The 23,439-nt window shown below is 47.7% G+C and overlaps 1 protein-coding gene across 2 annotated transcripts in view; it reads right to left on the reverse strand.

Annotated features, from left to right (window-relative positions):
- Positions 1-23,439, reverse strand: part of YDJC (YdjC chitooligosaccharide deacetylase homolog) — a 129,715-nt gene that overhangs the window by 22,797 nt on the left and 83,479 nt on the right. For both annotated transcript variants that reach the window (XM_086942723.1, XM_086942722.1), the window contains exon 4: positions 17,402-17,501. In XM_086942723.1, the coding sequence (XP_086798849.1) occupies positions 17,402-17,501 (100 nt within the window). The remainder of the gene's footprint in view (positions 1-17,401; positions 17,502-23,439) is intronic.

Here is a 23,439-nt window from a genome sequence, read left to right on the forward strand (position 1 = left end):
ATGGAATGGCCTCAGGCCATTTTCATCTACGCAGCCAGGATCTGGAACAACATCCCCTCATCCATCAGAGCTGACCAGAGCCGCTCCAATGCAGGAAAGCGTTGAAGCCTCGCCTCTTTAAAGAACATTACATCACAATGCATTAACCATCCACAACCCTACTGCCTCTCCTATTACTCATTGATGTTATGCTTCTTTTGACCATGTGCAGCGCTCCAGAGTTTTGCATTACTGAAATATCATACATACAAAGACAGGTGTCGGGTGAGTACTAAAAAATAAGGGGGACAACCGTGGAGAGCACTGCACATGCAAGCCCTCCATATAAAATCTAAAATATGAAACAAACTGCTACCGCCTCTGGCCGATTAACTAAAAAATGATGCTGCTTGGGCACCATGGTTCTTTCAAAAACATAAAGTTACTTCAGAAGTGGTGAGCAACTCACAGACAATGTGCTGCTGAGAGGTCAGCTAGGAAGAGGAGTCTAACTCCTCCCTTAGCCAAGTCTCCTTGTAAGAACATGTACTATGTATTCAACTGGGAGGTGGCTTTCACTGCTATGGGGTACTTTAATTGGTTGTATGTCAGAATATCAATAACACAAATATTGTCTGGCATAAACATGGTGGCATAATTATAGTTCAATAAATAATGCTCCATTGGTATGTTAATTTAATATAGTGCACGAATCACCCCGGTAGGGCTTTCTCGGCGCTGAAGCAGACTTGGGCATAAGTAATAGCGGTAAGTTAAAACAAAACCGTTGAAGCATTTTTCTGATTTTAGTGTAGCCCGTGCAGATGTAGACGTGAAGGGTTAAGTTGATCCAGTATGAAGAGGCCAAGTAGGAAAATCTCTACACTCGAATTCGAGGTACAATAAGTAGAGCTTTATCCATAGATCTTAAGTCTCTGACTGGGCAGTAGCGTCTGATCTGCTTTAGGCAGCTGAGAACCTTTACACATTAACCCGTTCGATGCTGATGACGGAACAGCTCCGTCATCAGCTGCAGTTGGGCTGTGCTGATGACGGAGCGGTTCCTGCGCGGCGCGTTCTATTGAGCGAGGCGGGCCATGACGGAACCGCTCCGTCACGAGCACAGCCCAACCGCGGCTGGTGACGGAGCGGTTCTGTCACCAGCATGCGGCTGCCGCGCGGCCACCCCGCCCTGTTAGAGCTGCGGCGGAATAGCCGCCGCAGCGAACGAGTTAAGGAGTTATGTGTAAGTCAGGAAATGTTAAAAGTGCAGATATTGTATTGTAAGCTGGAATGCAGTGATCTTGCAGTCCACATTCCCTCGAGTCCATGCGTATACGCAGAACCTACGTGACCCTACAGAAGTACATGCTAGACGCAAAGCATGCTACTGTCACACGCACAACACACTCCACGCAAGCTAGTTGGCTAACCGGTGTCACCCCAACAGCTAGCTTCATAATTCCCTCGAAATCTACAATACATTTGAGACCCAACCCATAGTCACATCATCCGCATAGCACAGTGCCAGCCTAGTAGTTGGCCAAGTAATGCCACCTCAACAGCGTATCCGTATGAAGTAATGAAAATACTTTGCCCTCAAACAAAATTACACAATCATCTTCAATCCGCACACTTTAATGACAAAATACTCAACAGCGGTATTCCCTCACCACACGGACCCCACAGAACGAGTCAGACAGTTTAAACATACCAGAGCCTCACGTGCAAAACACTTCATGATAATTAATTATCCGGCACGCGATGCGCATCGAGAAAATATTCTGGAAAGGAAAGGCACTGGACAACTGACCATGCAATTCAACAAAACAGAGGAAACTTCAGCCCACCCATGGATGATGCAAAATGCACTACAAATATTTCTAGCAGGATGAAACTCTTTTTTACTGTTACATTATCCAACACGAACCATTAGTAAGCTAGGCTTCCAACAAACCTCTACACCCACACAAAGCAAACCACCATACCTACTCGATGAAGGGGATTCCCAGACTGGTACAAAAAGGGCAGCCAGATCAAGAAAGCTGGGAGAAGGTGTTGCGCAAATGTGTACATTAAACAGGGTGGGCTTCTTCCCTTATCCCGAGAGGACACTGAGCTCACAGTGTGTGGTGTTGTCCTTTACTTGTTACAGCTTTGATCAGATCTTCCTGCAGGTCAACATCCCACTCCTGCCTTCTCCACCACATTGTTGAACTTTACGTCCAGTTGTACTTGCTTGGTGGCATTTTTACCTCTAGAATTGCTGCCAGAAGCTTCAGATTAGGAACTGGTTGATCCAGACGGGTTGTCTTTGGACAGGGTGACTTTTTTGCATCTTTTATTAATTCAGAAGTGTTGGGGTTTCCAGGTCGGTGTTCAGGAGTGCTCGCATCCAGCACTGTACTTGGTCGTTGTGGGAAGTAGTTTCATAATAAACTGAGCGGACGTACACTTCAGGGTGATCCCGACCGCCCTGCAGCACCGCATCTGGGATGATTTTGTAACACTAACTTTCACCATTTAACTCTTCCAGCGGTCATAGCCTGTTGGGAGTACCCTGGACAACCATACTTCGGGCTGGTTAGGACAAATAAGTCAACAAAAATTAATTGCTCTTCACAGTACGAGTGAGTTACACAGAATGTGCGCGCTTCAGTCCTGGCGAACGGTGTTCACAACTGGTAGATACTGAGTTAGGAAATCTAGTGGGAGTTCCATATAAACCTGAATTCCAGATCCAGAGGAGGACCAGAGAGCCGGGCAGGAGCTGCAACGAGTGGTTGTAACAACTGAAAAAGATAAACTTAGAAGCCTGGTCCACCACAGCCTGAAACTGGGCAATGAAGCAATCCACAGCGCTTTCGGTCTCCAAATGAGCGAATGCATGCATCCTGGGTTGGCCCAGCCCTACTGAAGGAAACCACACATTCGAGGGGGGGGGAGAATGAAGCCCTTTGAGCCCCAGGACAACGGGGAAGAGTTGATGCTTCTTCCAAGACATATAATAAATGATCTGGCGAAGGACATCGAGCCGGCCTGGGCAGGTTGTTTCCATGGCTCCCACGGCAACCTAGCAAAAGGTGAAAAAAAGACCTGAAGAGGAGAAACAAAATCTGAAGTCCTGGAGCTTCTTGGGTGATAGACCCAAATGAATCCTTCAGTGAACCGTGCACTTTATCCAGGCTGAACCAAAGAGGTAGTGAGGAGGGGGTTTAGTAGTTTGGGTTTCATAAATAAAGCAGGCGGATGAAAGTGATACGTATATGCAATAGGTTAAATCCCATTGATGCCCTCCTGGTGGTTCAGGTGACACTATCTAATTGTATCAAATCAACCATTCATGGTGTCCAAGGTCTGGGGTCACTATGAGAACTCAGGACGTACTCAAACTGCCTGAAATATAATAACACACCTGAAATACAACAAAGCACGTAAAGCTGGGGTTTTCAGAAAATATGTGTAAATTGTACACCGCGGAGTGATCCGCCTGTGCCGTTTCTCTTTCTATGTGAATATTCACTAAGAAATATCTTTTTATGTGCTGGACCATGCAGACTGCTAGATAATGGCATGCAGCATTTAATTAATTCATGTGTGTGAAAGGGGCTCAAATTCAGTGTTCCGCCACTTGGTCTGTTGTGACTTAAATCACTACAAATATTTCCAGTCTTCCGACCGCCTTTGGATAGACCTGTGCAACAATCTTATGCTGAATCTTGGGAGATCCGTGAATTTTAAGTAAATGTGTGACATTTTCCCTTACATTGCAGGAAGTAAAATTTCGCTTTTTTTTTCCTGCGGGTAGAATGGTTTGATTTGAAAACTGACATTTCAAAAAATAATTTTTCCTCCAACCCCTCTCTTGCAGGCATTGCATGTTTGTGCGAGGTATTTTTCCCATCTAAGAAAAGTTACTCTAGAATCCAGTGAGACGCATTCAGAATTGTTTTGTGAAAATTCAGCACATTTCCCATTAAAAAAGACTAAACAGGAATACGTTCGCATTAAAGCAGCCGAACAGCGTTTGTTCAATATCAGCAGCTTCACAAGCATATTGATGACCGAAGACAGATGGTGGTGCTTTTAGTACTAATCTAGATGGAGACACTAGATGGCAGAATTGTACTAAACATTATAAACTAGAATAGCTGTAATGGAGAACAAGCATTAATAAACGCCCATAGATCGGTCTTTAATGTGCTGCATCTGAAGCTCTTAGCACACCTCTCACCCTGCATCAATCAATCAATCAGGTTACTTGTAAAGCGCAACCACTTGACCCGTAAGGGTCTCATGCATTGGGACGAAAGGGGGTGACGGCTGGTCGGCCAGAGGCGCTGTCTCTCAGTCGAAAAGCCAGGTCTTGAGATTCTTCCTGAACGGAGGCAGTGACGGTGATTGCCTGAGGTGGAGAGGTAGGGTGTTCCAGCTCTTTGCTGCAAGGTAGGAGAAGGATCTTCCTCCAGCCGTGGTTTTGTGGATACGTGGGACGGTGGCCTAGGCAGAGCAGAGGTCTCTAGTGAGAGCGTGGAATACACGCCGGAGGTTAAGGTACGCAGGTTCCGCGTGGTGTAGAGCTTTGTAGGCATGAGTGAGGAGCTTGAAGGTGATTCATTTATTGACTGAGAGCCAATGGCGGTTTCTCAGATGGCTGGTGATATGGCTGCGGTGAGGGATATAGAGGAGGAGTCTGGCAGAAGTGTTCTGGATGTTCTGCAGGTTCTTGAGGAGTTTCTGGGTGACGTTGGCATAGAGTGCATTGCCGTAGTAAAGTCTGTCGAGTGTGTGGGTGAATGTCTTTCTGGACTCAGGGATCCACCTGAAGATCTTTTGAAGCAGGCGTAGAGTGTGGAAGCAGGATGATGAGACGGCTTTGATCTGGCAGTTCATGGTGAGCAAGGAGTACAGGATAATGCAGAGGGTTTGTGAGTGGTCTGTGGGGGGTTTCCAAGTGCTGCAGGCCACCAGGAGTCGTCCCAGGAGGAGGGGGTGGACTTCAGTCTTCTCTGAGTTGAGCGTGAGGCAGCTGTTCCTCATCTAGGTGTTGGCAGCTTTCATCCCGTCCCCCTGTGCATGCTAACAGGAAATGTTTTCACCCAGCTCTTATACAGACACATCTCTCACACTCACCCATAGGCACACTGCTCACCCAGCACTTATACATGCACTCGTCACACAGTTTACCCTGCACTGACCAGGAGATCTTGCTTAGCTTGCAGTGACACCTGCACACTGTTCACCATGCGCACCTCCCCCCATGCACACACTGGCATTACTCCCATCCTGCACTTAACGGCACACAGCTCACTCTGCCTGCTCAAGGGTATACTCATACTAGCACACAGCTCACTCCGCCCTCTTAATGCTTTTTATTATTATTATTTTTTTTTACAATGGGTGCCTTTTGTGTTGAAAATGAAGGTTTGTGGGGAGTAGTTTAGGAATACCGTGTGTGAAAAGAGGGCATTGGTGCTCTCAGAGGAGTGGAAGGACTGGACAGCAGGGTGTCTCAAATGCCCTGTACCTTCCTGTACAACGCACAGTGCTGCCTGTGCTTGGCAGTGAGACTTAAATTATAGATGAAGATATAAGGGGATAGTAACAGAAGGCGTCAGCAGAGCCGGGGATACTTTCTTTGTACAGTAGTAGCTCATGTTGACTGTCACAGCAAAGGCACGGAGAGTTGAATGGGTGTGTGAAGGTAGAAGCACACTCGGTGTGAACACAGCACCTTTCTACTTCTATCCAACGCCTTAAATCTTACCTGCTCTGTACCGGCATATCCTGTACAGAGTAGACTGAGTTATGTGGGATGGTGCACTGATGCAGCACAGACATATCCTGTACAGAGGAGCCAGAGTTATGTGGGATGGTGCACTGATGCAGCACAGACATATCCTGTACAGAGGAGCCAGAGTTATGTGGGATGGTGCGCTGGCGCTGCACAGACATATCCTGTACAGAGGAGACAGAGTTCTGTGGGATGGTGCACTGATGCAGCACAGACATATCCTGAACATTGGAGACAGAGTTCTGTGGGATGGTGCACTGATGCAGCACAGACATATCCTGAACATTGGAGACAGAGTTCTTTGGGATGGTGCACTGATGCAGCACAGACATATCCTGAACATTGGAGACAGAGTTCTGTGGGATGGTACGCTGGCGCTGCACAGACATATCCTGTACAGAGGAGACAGTTATGTGGGATGGTGCGCTGGCGCTGCACAGACATATCCTGTACAGAGGAGACAGGAGTTCTGTGGGATGGTACGCTGGCGCTGCACAGACATATCCTGTACAGAGGAGACAGTTATGTGGGATGGTGCGCTGGCGCTGCACAGACATATCCTGTACAGAGGAGACAGGAGTTCTGTGGGATGGTGCACTGGCGCTGCACAGACATATCCTGTACAGTGGAGACAGTTCTGTGGGATGGTGCGCTGGCGCTGCACAGACATATCCTGTACAGAGGAGACAGTTATGTGGGATGGTGCGCTGGCGCTGCACAGACATATCCTGTACAGAGGAGACAGGAGTTCTGTGGGATGGTGCACTGGCGCTGCACAGACATATCCTGTACAGTGGAGACAGTTCTGTGGGATGGTGAACTGGCGCTGCACAGACATATCCTGTACAGTGGAGACAGTTATGTGGGATGGTACGCTGGTGCTGCACAGACATATCCTGTACAGTGAAGACAGTTATGTGGGATGGTGCGCTGGCGCTGCACAGACATATCCTGTACAGTGGAGACAGAGTTATGTGGGATGGTGCGCTGGCGCTGCACAGACATATCCTGTACAGAGGAGGCAGTTATGTGGGATGGTGAGCTGGCGCTGCACAGACATATCCTGTAGAGAGGAGACAGGTATGTGGGATGGTGCACTGGCGTTGCACCAGGACAACAAAGACTGGAGTGAAGCAACACTCCATTCCAGACGCACAGCTGAGGCCGTTATCCAGGACAAATATTCCACACTTTTATCCACGTTCAATCTTTCATGGGTCTCGTTTCTTTTATGTTGTCGCATGTGATGTCCTTATGTATTTCAACGTTCTACTGCGACAGATATACCAATCCAGGCCTTTCCTGAGGCATGAAGCATACATAAATAATCGTCAGTCACTTGATCTTTAATACCCAATGTATTTCGGACTATTCTTAGTCCTTCTTCAGGGGTCAATACCATTAGATTGAATATTCAGACCTGTGTACATTCACAACAAAAATACACAAACCAATTCATGCCATGTTTATCAACTACCCCATAATCATCGCTTTTCCCTCTAGGCACAAAGCTGCACACTGAGATCATGTGCCCAAACAAGCCTCTCCCAACCAGCGTAGCGTAGCCATCCCCGCTTCACCCCCACATTCTCGTGTAGAACCACCAGTACATGTTTCCCATCAACACGTGTCCAATGTTACTCCAAATTAACCAATGCCCGTAATCCAAACAGCATCAGCCTTCTCCCATACCGTCATTGTCTAGTTCAATGTCACCGGTTCTCTATGTTCTCCTCTCCTTCCGTGCAGTTGTCCCTTCCCTTCTACCGTCTCCCTTATATTTATCATTTATTTACCGTGACCCCACCCCTTAGGCCGGCCAATCATGTTGAACTAAGCTTATTCAAATCCCGACCTACAAATCCCATAACCCACTGCTTCAAACACCTCCTTACGCCCAACTGGTTGTTTAACCACTCGTTTCCGATGTTTCTGTCTTCCTGTCTTAAGCGGCCCTGGCATAAACTACAAAATCAGGATCTCTTTGCTATCTTAGGTGAACCTACTTTCGCAACCACTAATGACATTAATATGTCCTATGCCTCTTTTCAGGACTGGATCACTAAAGGACTTGACGCCCTCATACCGGCCAAATGGACTAGAGGACGTAGCACCCCCTCTAACCCATGGTATGATGATAATCTGAAACTTCTTAGAAAGGAATGCAAGGTAGCAGAACGTAACTGGAGAAAGGACTATACGGACATGGACAAAGCTCACTACCTGTCCAAACTAAAAACATACCATAAAGCTATACGCGCGGCCCGCGCATCCTTCTACGCTAAGGAAATCGACAACAGCCCCAACCCTACGAAAACCATTTTTAAACTGGTCCAAAAACTGCAAAATTGCGGCAATCCTGTCTGGTGCATTTCTTCCACGCAGCAGTGTGAGGAACTCGCCACCTTTTTTATTGAAAAGGTGAGGAAAATTTATAACACCTTCCCACAGAATCCCCCTGACCACACTAATTCCTCCAACTCTTCTCTTAAAGGCACCAGACTTACATGCCTACCTGCAATCTCCCACGGGTGATCTAGCTAAACTCTGTAGAAAGGTGAAATCAGGCGCCCCTTCAGATCCCATGAGACCGGCTCAATTTCTAGAGGCCCTGGACTTCTTTCTTCCATCCTTGGCCAAACTCCTCAACCTCTCCTTCTCCTCGGCAACTGTTCCTACCTGCTGAAAACAGGCATGGGTTACCCCCCATTATCAAAAAGCCGACCCTGGACCCCACAAAACCGGAGAACTACAGGCCCATCTCACTGCTTCCCTGGGTGTCCAAACTAGCAGAAGCCCATGCCAACACAGTACTCTCAAACCATATGGCCCAAAATAACATCTTGGACCCCTCCTAACACGGGTTCCGGCCAGGGCATAGTACGGAGTCCGCCCTTCTATCCACCACCGAGCTAGATGCCGGTCAAAAACGCTGCGCTGATATTACTAGATCTCAGCGCAGCCTTTGACACAGTCTCCCATAACATTCTGCTGGGTCGCCTGGAAGATATAGGGATCAGCGACCTGGCCCTCGATTGGTTCTTGACAGGCAGATCCTTCCGTGTCTCAGCACCCCCGTTCACCTCCAAATCTCACTCTATCGGCCAAGGAGTCCCGCAGGGTTCGGCTCTCAGTCCATCCCTTTTTAACCTGTATGTACAGCCTCTCGCGGCAGTGGGCAGAGAATGGGACCTCACGCTGGTGTCGTACGCCGACGACACACAGCTGGTAATTACCCTCACTGAGGCCCCCTCAACCTCTGCCAAGCGATTCAGGGATGGACTGGCTGCAGTCACCCATTGGATGACGGGTAACTGCTTACAACTCAATGCAGGGAAAACCGAGGTGCTGCTCCTTGGCAAGAATACCAGTTGTTGGAACGACCAATGGTGGCCATCCTTGCTAGGCCCCATTCCTCCCCCTAAATCCTTGGTAAAAAACCTGGGAGTCTGGCTGGACTCCTCGCTGAGCTACCAAACTCACACCAAAAGAGTAGCAGCTACGTGTGTTGGCCTACTAAGAAGCCTCAATCCCATCCTTGGGTTCTTCGATCCCAAAACACGGCAGCTCATAGTCCAATCCATCATCCTCTCCCGGCTGGACTATGCTAGCGTCCTACTGTTAGGCGCTAACAAAGCAGAGACAACTAGGCTTCAACGTATTCAGAATTCTGCGGCCAGAGCTATAGTTGGCCTTCCAAGGAGATGCTCCACTAGAGCCACCATACGCAGACTCCACTGGCTCCCAGTGAAAGCACGAATCAATTTAAGGCACTTACCACTGCCTTTAAAATCCTCAAAACCGATGGCCCTGAACTCCTCCGCCCGCTCCTAACACCCTACACCCCCCAGCGCAATTTGCGCTCCCTCGGTCAACATCTTGTAGTGGTTCCCCGCACAAAACTCTGACGTGTCGGGGGTCGCTCCTTCAGAGCCATAGGAGCAAAACTCTGAAATTCCCTTCCCCCGAACATCCGCTGCCTTGACAATCTACCCGCTTTCCGCAAGGCAATAAAAACTCACTTGTTCCCACTGCCTTAAACCCTGACCCCCCTCCCCTCTCAGTAGGTTATGCTATGGTTTCTCAGCGCCGGGACGCCCCGTTGCTGGGGCAGCTGTCGCGCTTCAACAAACTCGTAACATAACATAAATTCACTCTGCTGGCACTGTACTGTATTTGGTCGGTCCTGTTTCGCTGGTAATCCTGTGGGTGCAACTTGCCGGCAGGGCAGTCAGTTTATACTTGTCACATGTGCCACTTTTTTCTGTGACAAATATTACTTGGCTGCTCAGCTAGATGGGCTCAAAGTAGCCGAGGGCCCGCAAGGACACGCATGCACTTTTGTGCTCACCCTTTGGCCTACCCCGCACCGCTGCTCTCTTTCGCTGGAAGCTACAGGTACCATGGTGCACTACAATGCAGCATGCCTGTGTGTGGGCGGCCAGCCGCTGCTGGGCTGTTCTGGGAGTGGGATTAGAGGACGAATTTAAGTTTGCTACAGTTCTGGTGATGGTGGGAACACAAACTTTATCCTTCGACTACCAGACCAAACAAGTGGCAGGCACTTGTTTTGGTACACTACGGGTCCTTAGGAAAATGAATGAATGAAATGAAAAAGTATTTGTAAAGCGCATGGCTGCCCGGGAGCGTCCCAGCGCTGAAGGTGCAGTGGAAAACTGAGGAGGACAAAGGGGGTGAGAGGCATACATTTTTTTTTTAGTTATTATTTTGGGAAAAGATATGTCTTCAGAAGTTTGCGAAACTTCATATGGTTCGGTTCAATTCTCATCAGGGCTGGCAGGGAGTTCCAAAGGGTGGCTGCCGTAACTGAGAACCGTCGCCCTCCAGTGCGGGCCCTTTTGACTCTATCAACAGTGGCCAAATTGCCTTGGGATGATCACAGGGGCCTAGTAGTTTTATAGGGATAGAGTATTGTCCCTAGTATTGGGGGCCCTTTGCCCTGAAGGGATCTGTGGGTGACACACAGAGCCTTACATGTGATCCTTTCTCGGACAGGCAACACTGGACCTTATGCCCACGCCGGTGCGCCAGACTCTAGTCCATGCACTGATAACATCCAGGCTGGGCTACGGAAACGTACTATATCTAGGAACCAGGGAAAAATGCGTCTCTAGACTGCAACGTATACAAAACGCGGCGGCCCGCCTGATCCTTCAACTACCCAGAATGGCATCATCACAAAAAGCTCTGAGAACACTTCACTGGCTCCCTATCAGGGAACGGGTGACGTTTAAAGCCCTCTGTATAGGACATCGGATCCTTCATGGGAAAGGCCCTAGGTACCTGCATAACTATCTTAAGCAAGTTTTAAATTGTTTGTTTAAATTGTAACAAAAGGTTATCAAAAGAAACAAATTGTGCTATTGGGATTGCTGTTTACGTCAGTTTTGAAATGGACACAAGGTGCAGTAGGGAAGGGCTTGCTAAAACGTCATACACTGTAAAGCGAGTCAAAATGCAGACTCGTGACCAAACAAAGGCAGTCCCCAATTTACTGCAGGATCAGAACTTGGCACCTTTAAGAGGAAATGTTTGAGAAAAAAATCGGCGTGGGGACCTTCATTACAGTATCAGCACCAAGACATCGTAAAGAACTCAGTACATTGGACTTTGTGGGCTAGATTCATCTAGTTTCTTGAAGTATGAATTACTTCTGGAAATGAAGGCGTAAGTCACAACTGAGTGAGGAGTAAGTCACAAGTATTCACGGAAAAATATTAGTTAATCTTGCCCTTTATTTTCAGAAACTGGCACACCATTCTTCAAAGAGGCTAATAAAAGCTGGCATTACAGAAACACAGGGAGTCGGGGGCAGACACTCTTTGCAACTGCTATCAACAAGGATACAAAGATTTTCCATCCCTGAAAATGACACCAATCTGGTGGATGGTCCTGGAAGATGGAATGATGCGCTCTGTGAAGAGAATGTACAAGGGATGACCGCTTCCCTGCAATGTACAAGGGATTATTGCTTCCCTGCAACGTACAAGGGATAATTGCTTCCTTGCAATGTTCGGCAGGTTTCTGGACCAAGGTCAGCGGACTCGATAATTCTCTCGCCTCGGTGCCCACTCTGATCAGCGATCACACTCGGCAACTCTGGGCATTAGCTTGCCTCATCTTCACTAACGGCCCCACCAGACCGCCGGGGATGCCTGGTCTCACCCTGGAGATACCCATTAAGGGACCATCTCTCAGGGAAGCCAGGAAGGGTTTCGCAGCGGTCGAAGCGCCTTGGGACCCTCCGGGTAAGTAGTGCGCTATATAAATGCCTATACATTTACATTTACATTTACAAGGGATGACCGCTTCCCTGCAATGTACAAGGGCAGCCGCTTCCCTGCAATGTACAAGGGCAGCCGCTTCCCTGCAATGTACAAGGGATGACCGCTTCCCTGCAATGTACAAGGGATGACCGCTTCCCTGCAATGTACAAGGGATGACCGCTTCCTTGCAATGTACAAGGGATGACCGCTTCCTTGCAATGTACAAGGGATGTCCGCTTACTTGCAATGTACATGGGATGACCGCTTCCTTGCAATGTACAAGGGATGACCGCTTCCTTGCAATGTACAAGGGATGACCGCATCCTTGCAATGTACAAGGGATGACCGCATCCTTGCAATGTACAAGGGATGACCGCATCCTTGCAATGTACAAGGGATGACCGCATCCTTGCAATGTACAAGGGATGACCGCTTCCCTGCAATGTACAAGGGATGACCGCTTCCTTGCAATGTACAAGGGATGACCGCTTCCCTGCAATGTACAAGGGATGACCGCTTCCCTGCAATGTACAAGGGATGACCGCTTCCCTGCAATGTACAAGGGATGACCGCTTCCCTGCAATGTACAAGGGATGACCGCTTCCCTGCAATGTACAAGGGATGACCGCTTCCCTGCAATGTACAAGGGATGACCGCTTCCTTGCAATGTACAAGGGATGTCCGCTTCCTTGCAATGTACAAGGGATGACCGCTTCCTTGCAACGTACATGGGATGACCTCTTCCTTGCAACGTACATGGGATGACCTCTTCCTTGCAATGTACAAGGGATGACCGCTTCCTTGCAATGTACAAGGGATGACCGCTTCCTTGCAATGTACAAGGGATGACCGCTTCCTTGCAATGTACAAGGGATGACCGCTTCCTTGCAATGTACAAGGGGTGACCGCTTCCTTGCAATGTACAAGGGATGACCGCTTCTTTGCAATGTACAAGGGATGACCATTTCTTTGCAATGTACAAGGGATGACCGCTTCCTTGCAATGTACAAGGGATGACCGCTTCCTTGCAATGTACAAGGGATGACCGCTTCCTTGCAATGTACAAGGGATGACCGCTTCCTTGCAATGTACAAGGGATGACCGCTTCCTTGCAATGTACAAGGGATGACCGCTTCTTTGCAATGTACAAGGGATGACCGTTTCCCTGGAATGTACAAGGGATGACCGCTTCCTTGCAATGTACAAGGGATGACCGCTTCCTTGCAATGTACAAGGGATGACCGCTTCCTTGCAACGTACAAGGGATGACCGCTTCCTTGCAAGGTACAAGGGATGACCGCTTCCCTGCAATGTACAAGGGATGACCGCTTCCCTGCAATGTTCAAGGGATGACCGCTTCCCTGCAATGTACAAGGGATGACCGCTTCCCTGCAATGTACAAGGGATGACCGCTTCCCTGCAATGTACAAGGGATGACCGCTTCCCTGCAATGTACAAGGGATGACCTCTTCCTTGCAATGTACAAGGGATGACCGCTTCCTTGCAATGTACAAGGGATGTCCGCTTCCTTGCAATGTACAAGGGATGACCGCTTCCTTGCAATGTACAAGGGATGACCGCTTCTTTGCAATGTACAAGGGATGACCGTTTCCCTGGAATGTACAAGGGATGACCGCTTCCTTGCAATGTACAAAGGATGACCTCTTCCTTGCAATGTACAAGGGATGACCGCTTCCTTGCAATGTACAAGGGATGACCGCTTCCTTGCAATGTACAAGGGATGACCGCTTCCTTGCAATGTACAAGGGATGACCGCTTCCTTGCAATGTACAAGGGATGACCGCTTCTTTGCAATGTACAAGGGATGACCATTTCTTTGCAATGTACAAGGGATGACCTCTTCCTTGCAATGTACAAGGGATGACCGCTTCCTTGCAATGTATAAGGGATGACCGCTTCCTTGCAATGTACAAGGGATGACCGCTTCCTTGCAATGTACAAGGGATGACCACTTCCTTGTAATGTACAAGGGATGACCGCTTCCTTGCAATGTACAAGGGATGACCGCTTCTTTGCAATGTACAAGGGATGACCGTTTCCCTGGAATGTACAAGGGATGACCGCTTCCTTGCAATGTACAAAGGATGACTGCTTCCTTGCAATGTACAAGGGATGACCGCTTCCTTGCAAAGTACAAGGGATGACCGCTTCCTTGCAATGTACAAGGGATGACCGTTTCCCTGGAATGTACAAGGGATGACCGTTTCCTTGCAATGTACAAGGGATGACCGCTTCCTTGCAATGTACAAAGGATGACCGCTTCCTTGCAATGTACAAGGGATGACCGCTTCCTTGCAACGTACAAGGGATGACCGCTTCCTTGCAACGTACAAGGGATGACAGCGATCCCCCGGCGCTGTCCCTCCCGGAGGTTGCCCCCTTTCTTAACCCCCTCTCCTTGACCCAGCTCCCCTCTATACCCGAAGAAGACTTCCTCTCCCTTCTAAACAAAGTTTCATCTGGTTCCCCCACTGACTGCTGCCCCCCGGCGATTCTCCGGGCCGCTTTTTTGGCCTGCCCTACCCCTCCATTAACTCTCTTGAACAATTCCCTCCTGCTCGGCATGGTCCCCAGTCAGTTCAAGAATGCCGAAGTGGTCCCCATGTTAAAAAAAAACAATGCCGACCCTTCGGTATTGGGTAACTTTCGACCCATAATCCTTCTTCCTTACCTTAGTAAGGTACTTGAGATACACGTGACCAGCGTCCTCAGCTCCTTCATTGAGGACTCCAACTTTCTAGACTCCCAGCAAGCTGGGTTTAGACCTGCCTATTCGACAGAGGCGGTTATCCTCTCTGTCATGGAGGAACTCCGTAGAGGCGCTGACTCCAACATCAGTCAAGCCCTGGTGCTCCTAGATCTGTCGGCGGCCTTTGACACTGTCGACCACACCATCTTAGTCGACCGTGTCAAAGAGGCGGGTATCACTGGAACGGCCCTTAACTGGGTTCGCTCCTTCCTGGCGGACCGCCACCAATCAGTCCGTCTTTCCCAGTATACGGCAGGCAGGACGAGGGTCACCTGTGGTGTCCCACAGGGTTCGTCCCTGTCACCCCTTCTTTTTAACCTGTACCTTTCCCCCCTGATCCGCTCCCTCCGCGGCAGGAATGTCACTGCATTCAACTATGCAGACGACATTCAGCTCGTTTTCAATCTCGACTCCTCGGATGAAGCGGCCCAAGATTTCCAGTCCACCCTTTGCCACATCAGTAATTGGATGGGCGTTCATCATCTTAAACTTAATCCCGACAAGACGGAGCTCGTTCTTGTCGGAGGCCCATCCAATCCCTGGAACTCCACTTTTTGGCCCCTTTACCTTGGTCCCCCCCCCCTTCCTGCTGACAAAGTGAAAAGCCTGGGGGTTTACATCTCTCAGGACCTCTCAATGAAGCACCAGGTCAGTGCCACTGTGTCTTCCTGTTTTTTCCAGCTCAGGAAGATCCGGAAAATCGCCCACTTTCTGACTACTGAGGCCCTCACCCTAGCACTGTTGGCATTAGTCATCTCTCGGATTGACTACGCCAACGCCCTGTACGCTGGCATCCCACAATATCAAATGAATAGACTACAACTGATACAGAATCAGGCAGCTCGCCTGATTTATCACCAACCAAAACACCAACACGTCCGTCCCTTCCTCAAAGCCCTACACTGGCTTCCAGTCTCAGAGCGCTGTTAGTTCAAACTGGGCTGCCTGACTCATAAATCTTTGGCCGGCATTGGTCCCTCCTTTATTTCCTCTCTCCTGCATCCTTATGCTCCCTCTAGGCTCCTCCGCTCTTCTCATCTTGCGCTCCTCCAGACTCCCCGTTTTAGACGCAAAAAACACGGAGGCCTCAGATTCTCCTTTCTGGCACCTTCATTCTGGAACTCCCTCCCGCTGGAACTGAGACTCTCTCCTTCCTACCTTCACTTTAGGGCTCTCCTAAAAACTCATCTCTTCCGTAGCATCTACACATAAGCCTTCCCTCTCCCGCCCTCTGCCTCTACCAAACAAGTGATCAGCGCCAAGAAACCGTCCGGTGAATGCCGCACTTTATAAGTAATTTTTACATTACATTACATTACATGACCTCTTCCTTGCAACGTACAAGGGATGACCGCTTCCTTGCAAAGTACAAGGGATGACCGCTTCCTTGCAATGTACAAGGGATGACCGCTTCCTTGCAGTGTACAAGGGATGACCGCTTCCTTGCAGTGTACAAGGGATGACCGCTTCCTTGCAATGTACAAGGGATGACCGCTTCCTTGCAATGTACAAGGGATGACCGCTTCCTTGCAATGTACAAGGGATGACCGCTTCCTTGCAATATACAAGGGATGAACGCTTCCTTGCAAACGTACAAGGGATGACCGCTTCTCTGCAATGTACAAGGGATGACCGCTTCCTTGCAATGTACAAGGGATGACCGCTTCTCTGCAATGTACAAGGGATGACCGCTTCCCTGCAAACGTTTGCCGATACAACCATACACTGTTAATGTCAATGCCAATTAGGGTGAGAAGGGATTGCAATGGTGGGGAAATGGCCTCTGTGCTACTAGTAAACTTCGAAAGACTGTGTGAATAGTGTACCATTTTTGTACAGTTAATGATTGGAAAAGATAGAAATGTGTCCAATTAGCAGAAGAGAGTAAAGAAACACTTTTTGTATGCATTAACGATGCTACTGTTTTATTTGGATTGGGCCTAGAGGAAAGACTATTAAAATCCATTGTGTTGTACATTGGACCAAGTTCACACAGCGTTTATATACACAGTTGCACAGAAATGAATGACGGAACCAGAGAGATTACTTGCACTTCTGCTCTCCTCCGGGGCCGTCCCCGTGACACGCTAACAGATTCTGAAGCAAGGGAGACACGTCGGCGGGGAGCCGAGGCCCCGGGAGAGCCCCAGGCAGCTTCAGCGCCGCGAAGGCAGGTGCAAGGAGGAGGAGGAGCTCGGGGCCAATTAGGAAGCCCCGCCAAGCCTACAGACTATTCTCTGGAGACCTCACTTCCAGGAACATGCTCAGGCTAAAGACTGTGGAACGGATCAGTACGTGTATTTAAAGAGCACCAGGACTCCCAAAGCGCCACACAAGTGTCCCACTGATTTAAAGCTCCCAAGCCTCGGTGGCCAAAGGATGGTGCATCAGATTCCAGTTCTTCCAGCTGCACAATGACTGATCGATACTCGAACTGTTCCTGTCCCTACAGTGAGTTAAGGCATCGCCCCAACACGGAGAATCAGGTGTGTGGTGCATACCAGGGGGTTTCATTGTGAATGAACGCTATCTACCGAAACTGATTCCAGCTGCATGATGATGGGTTCTCACCTGGGAGGACATGTATGTGCTGGTGGCCATCCATGTGGTCAGGCAGATGACCGGTCAGCTGACGAAACAGGTCAACCTGGGCGCAGAGTTCTTCTTTTACCTGCAACAAGATGGAGAAAGAAGTCACAGAGAGTAAGGCATCAACAGGCAGATGCCTTAGGAAAACTCTTCAAAGTTAACAATGGGAAGGAGCAACTTCTTGATCCAAGTCACTGAGCCCCGGTAAGTGCCACCCTCAGTGCTGCAGCTCAGCTGGGGTCCGGATCCAAAAGACCCGGTCTCTTCACCGGCTCCCCATAGATGCCAGAACTCCACCCAGGCTGGCCTGTGATGGAGGAGCAACGAAGCATCCAGCACATAAACTGGTCATCCCTGTGGACCCTGCACTTCAAAGCGCTCCCTCTGCAAACATGCACTCACTCGGTCCTTCTCAAGGAGCCCCCCAATGCCTGGCACGCCCCCCTCCAACTCTCGCAGCATCAACTCGACACTTGTCCAACACTAATCAGCCACCGATGGATGCTCTGATCTCGGAGGATGAGACCCCTGAACGTATGTGCTGTGGACCACAGACCTGCCAAGTAATTTAAGATCATTTTAATTATTCCCACATGCGCCCCCTCCGCTAGCAGGGACTTTAGATACCTGACGGTCGATTCTACCCAGTCTCACCTTTGTTAATGGCTATTACCTTGCACTATAAATATATTTGAACCCCTAACCTCATCTTTGTATTAACATTTAGGGCCAGATGTAGGAAGCCTAATACAGATCGGTAATGGCCTAAATTACCGAATTTCGGCCGTTACCGACCGCTATTAGGCTTTTGAGATGTAGGTGGCCAATTTACAGATTCGGTAATTTACCGAATCGGTATTTTAAGGAATCGGTAAATTACCGATTCCTTCAAATACCGAATCGGTAAATTACCGAATCAGCAATGTAGGGAGCACTCAAATGAGTGAATTGCATAGTTAAGGATTCGGTATTTACACCAACTAAAAGTTGGTGGTAAATATCGAAAACCTTTGGAAAATCATTTTTGTGCATTTCCAAAAGTGCCATGTGGCTGACATACATGCCCTTAGGGCATGTATGTGTGCCACATGTGCACACATGCACAATTCAGGGGAGCAACAGGGTGTCAATGTGACACCCTGCACCCTTGAATGTGTTCTCCCATTACCAAATCGGTATTTACCAATTCAGTAAATCCCATTCATTCCTACGGGCCTCCAGGCCCATAGGAATGAATGGGAATTACCGAATCGGTAAATACAGATTCAGTAAATACAGATTCGGTAAATACCGTATCGTACCGATTCGGTAATACTTACTGAATTTTTTCCTACATAGCATTTACCGATTCTAAAATACTGAATCGGTAAAATTCGGTATTTTAGATTCGGTAAATTAGGATTACCTACATCTGGCCCTTACTGTTTATGTAAAACACTCTGGTGCCCTGATGGGTCTGGTACGCATTAAATAAAACGGCATAAATTTAAAAAAAAAAAATCAATGCAGTACTAGGTCTATGTTGTATTGACCGAATTACAGCAAGTCTACCAGAAGCACCGTCCACAGTAACATGCGGTACAAAATGGATTGTCAGCAGTTACGTAGCAAGCATGCCACGGGCCCTGGTGCAAAACAGAACAAGCATTGGCATAGCCAATAGGTCTCGCTTTTGGGACCATATGTGTTTATCCTGAAGTTTTGGCTATGTTGTAGAGTATTATGTGATGTGTATTATGTTGAAAAGTTATAATGAAAAGTCTTAATTGTGGTACTTAGGGGTATTACGTTGAGTGTATGAAGGGTAGGGATATAACAAAACAACTGTTAGTTGCTTTCTCTTCAAGCAGAGAGAAGTGTGTATATGGATTTGCCACAAGGCAGCGTCAGCAAGCGGAGAGTGGCGTGGAAAAATGAGTCAGCACACCCGATCACCTCCAGCCTCTGACGGCGTGTTGTTGGGCAAATGGGTACACCGCCTGCACTCCCAGGTGAAACATTTGTACCCTTGCTTGTGTTTTGTGTGAGCATTCGAAGAGTAGCGGTGCTGTCACACAGCATTTTGACCAAGCGGACAATGGCGTTGTACTACTTTGGCAGAGTTCGGGACTATATTCGAATTACAAGGCAACTGACACGGCTTGCCAGACACACGCACAGCATTTCCCTTGAGGGAGCGAGCAGGGGCACCATCTGTTTGTAAGACAATTCCAAACAGATGTCGCAAAAGCTCTCTCTCGCAAGGGAAACGCTAAACATGCACGCGTTGCAATAGAAAGCAATGCAAAAGTGCGGGTTTTTGGTAAAAAAATCTGATCGATTCCAAGAGATCCCCTCCGATGCAGCGCATGCATGACCGAAAAATGGCCACTAAGACTGCTGTTGGAGTAGTAATAGATTACAATCATCAGAATTAAATCGTGCTCTGGACCCTGGTGCGCTGTACCAATGATAGCTATGTAGATCTATATATATCTAGATCTATAACTAACTAACACACACACACACACACACCTTTTTTCCTTTCGGCCATCTCGCTTCCATGGGAGTAACAGTTCTGCGGAAGCAAGAGCTCCGATTGGCTGCCAGCAACATGGGCAAAATGTTGCTGCCAGCCATGGCAGGTCCTGAACTAAATTTTTTACAAACATTATATAAGGCTGCAGGGTAGGGACACCCTTACTCCCCTAGCTAGGCCCTGTTGACAACCCCCTCCTGTGCACAGCCAGAGGCAGTGCACTGTGTGGGATTGGCTGACTGTGAGGGGGTTTGATGCAAGGCCTGGCAGCATTCAGTCAGTGATATCATCAATGATGTTATTTGTGAGGTCATGAGTGATGTAATATGTGAGGTCATAAGCAATACATGGCGGAGTCGCAAGCTACAGCTGGCTCTACTAACTATAACTGATGAACTTCTGTGGGTTCTTTTTTTAGTTCAAAAAATTAATGGTGTCAGTGACATATTCACCTAACTAGAACATTATTTTAACCTTTGTTTTTTTCAGTGAATATACATATGTTTGGCTTGTAAAGTAACCGGTCTGTGCACTCTGAATTGGTCTCTGCTGGTGTTTGGTGCCATTGATGTACATAAATCAGAAAGAGGACATGTGGCTGCAAGTAAATGTCCAGTTTCATATTGTACCTATGGGCAGGATCGCAGAATACTTTATTCTATATAAATAACATTTACATGCAATACTGGACATTTGTAAATGCAGGTAAACGCTGCAGCCCTTCACAGGTCATATTCCCATACTTCATTTTTTGCTGTGTCTACACACATTCCTTAATGCAGCCAGACCCACTTGGGTATCTGTACAAGTCTAAGCAGTTGTGCTTGGTGGAAGTATGAACTGGTCACCAGGTGAACACATTGCAAATATTAGATATTGGAAAGGTCCTTAGTGAAGCAGCAGTGGCTACTCTTCCGCTTGTTTAGGGAGCATGTGGGTTGCCTGGTAAGGTCTTCTTTCATAGATGATAACTTAACAAAATAAAATCCACCTGGAGATGGGCAATTTAGAATTGAATGCACCATTTCTAGTGGGAACAGATTAGTCTGACATGTTTTGTCTTATCTAGATAAAATCAGAGACCTTTCCTTAGATACACTGTATATAAATACCTTTTTGACTAGAGTTTTTTTTTAAAAAGAATACAGCTAGTAAAGCTTGGTTTACATGGAATTCCAAAACAACTTTTGGGCGAAACAAAGGAGTCGTCCTTTTGAAATAAGAGTACTATTGGAAAGAAACACTGCATAAAGTTCTAAGGAAAAGTAAGCCTGAATGTCAAAGCTACAAGCTGCTGCGGAGGAACTTTCCTATAAGGCCATAGTATATGGTGCAACGAAACAACCAAAGCATGGGAAGCTAAATGTCATTTCTGCATGTATTTGCCATTCACTACAGTGGGAGCGGAAACATGGCTTCCGGGCCTACAACAGCAGCAGCATCTTGAACCCAGCTTCCCTGACCTGTCAAAATCACATTTTTTTAACAGGTAGGAAAACTTGATTTTAAATAATAAATAAGTCTTTAATTTATAACTTTTTACCTGTAACATTTACATACCAATTTAAATGCATATTTTCATATTAAATAAAAAACTAATTTAATGGAGAAGTTGGATTTCTATTAAGTATATTGGAAGTGTAACTTTTCAAACATTACCTTTGTCTGGCCTGAAGTTGAGGTTAATTTGAATTAGCTCTCCAGCCACTGCCCAGCTTCTACTTTGCCTAAATGAGGGGTGTTAGCTCCTCCCAGAGCAGAGACCATGGTCTGGAAGGGGGAAGGTATTTTCTTACTCTGGATGGAAGACCAATTGGGGTGGGCCCATGAACTTAAGTTAAAAAGGCCCAGCCCTTTCATAAGTAAAACCTCCGGAGGACTAACCCGTATCATATAGCCAGCCTTTGGTTCAATAGCTGCCGCTACAATTTCAGAGTTGGACAACTTGGGAAGAATTTTTCTTCCTAAAAAGTGCCAAGTACCTTACTGTGTTGAAACCTTTTCAACAACTTTCTGATTTTCAGCAAGACCAATCTACTTGTATCCAACCAGGGCTCGCCTGCTTCCATAGGCCAGGGGCGGCTCTTCCACTTGGGCGGAGGAGCTTCAGCCCACTGCTTTCTCACAGTGCAAAAAAGCCAAAACATACAATGGTAATAACTTTAAGTTATTACAATTTTATGTTTGCGTTGCACATTGTGAGCGGGTGGACGGGGCTGCTCTGGGAGTAGCGCAAGGGAGGAGTGGTTTGCCCACACCCGAGTGCGTAAAGATTGTTTGGTCAGCCGTCTCGGGCCGCCAAACCAGTCATGTGTACTCAGCCGTTCTCCATGCAGGTTGCATTGCAGCCTGCATGGAGAACATGCCAACCCCATTAGACCCTGGCTGCGTGGCGACCCGACCAATCAACAGATTTTGCAGTGTTGTGATTGACTTGGGGGAGGAAGCCTGGCTGCCTGCTTCCTGTTCCCATCAGAGGCAGGAGAGCAAGAGCCAAGAAGACATGGGACCCGGTGGAAAGGTACGTTTAATTTAATTTTTCTTTTTCCCCGCGATCGCCACCGCCCCGTGACACCCCCGCAAATCACCCACTGCGACCGCTTGCACCCACCCCCCCCATCCGCGAGCAATGCCTGCCGCTACTGCCATAGGCTAGCATTGGCGCTGTGTGCTTTTTTGAGCTACATTCAATAAAATCTTTACAAATCCATGAAGCTGGGTCTCCTTATTGGATTTTTGTCAGTTGGGTCTTATTTTACTCAATGTTTATCTCTTTACTATAAAACTGGTTGAGGAATTTTGTTTTGTGTGACTTTCTACTTTGTATGTATTGCTTAAATACTTCACACAGTCTTTGATTTAAGCCCGACTCCTACATGTCACCTTGCCAGGGATTGAGCATAGGTTTATAGGTTTATTTTCATTTGCGTAACATCCAGCAGATAGTGGTCTTATCCTTTAAGGTGGATACTTGTCAACTCCCGATAATAGTCCACTTTCCTACACTCTTCTTTCAAAGACTTTGTGAAACTCTTGTCAAATCTCCTTGGGGGTATACTCTGTAAAGGTTGTAGTGATTACTACAAGGCCCTGTTGTAATGCCCTAGAAGAGGTGTAGCGCTCGAGGCATACTGCTATATAGCTGCATGAAACACATTTGTTTTATTACAACAGTGTGAAGATGATCGCTTTAGCCACTTGGTGGCATTGATGACAGCGCAGCTGAAGCACAATGCTTCATCAGTACTGATAAATTGAGTAAGGTTGAAGGTCTCCTTTCAAGATAGCTGGATCTTATTCAGGAGACATTTTTTTCAGCTACGTTAGCACATATTTCTTAGTCACGGCTGGCATGAGAAACGCCTCTGCAGCCATCTCCAAGAATCCTGGAACCAAAGGGAGTAGCGGTATTGCCGGAGACATTGTCTGTAAAGTTCCCTAATTGCCAATATAAATGTCTGTGGGGTCTCCAGAGGGATGACGTTGAACTTGTTATACCCGC

Source organism: Lissotriton vulgaris, chromosome 11, assembly GCF_964263255.1.
Source record: "Lissotriton vulgaris chromosome 11, aLisVul1.2, whole genome shotgun sequence".
Classification (NCBI taxonomy): domain Eukaryota; kingdom Metazoa; phylum Chordata; class Amphibia; order Caudata; family Salamandridae; genus Lissotriton; species Lissotriton vulgaris.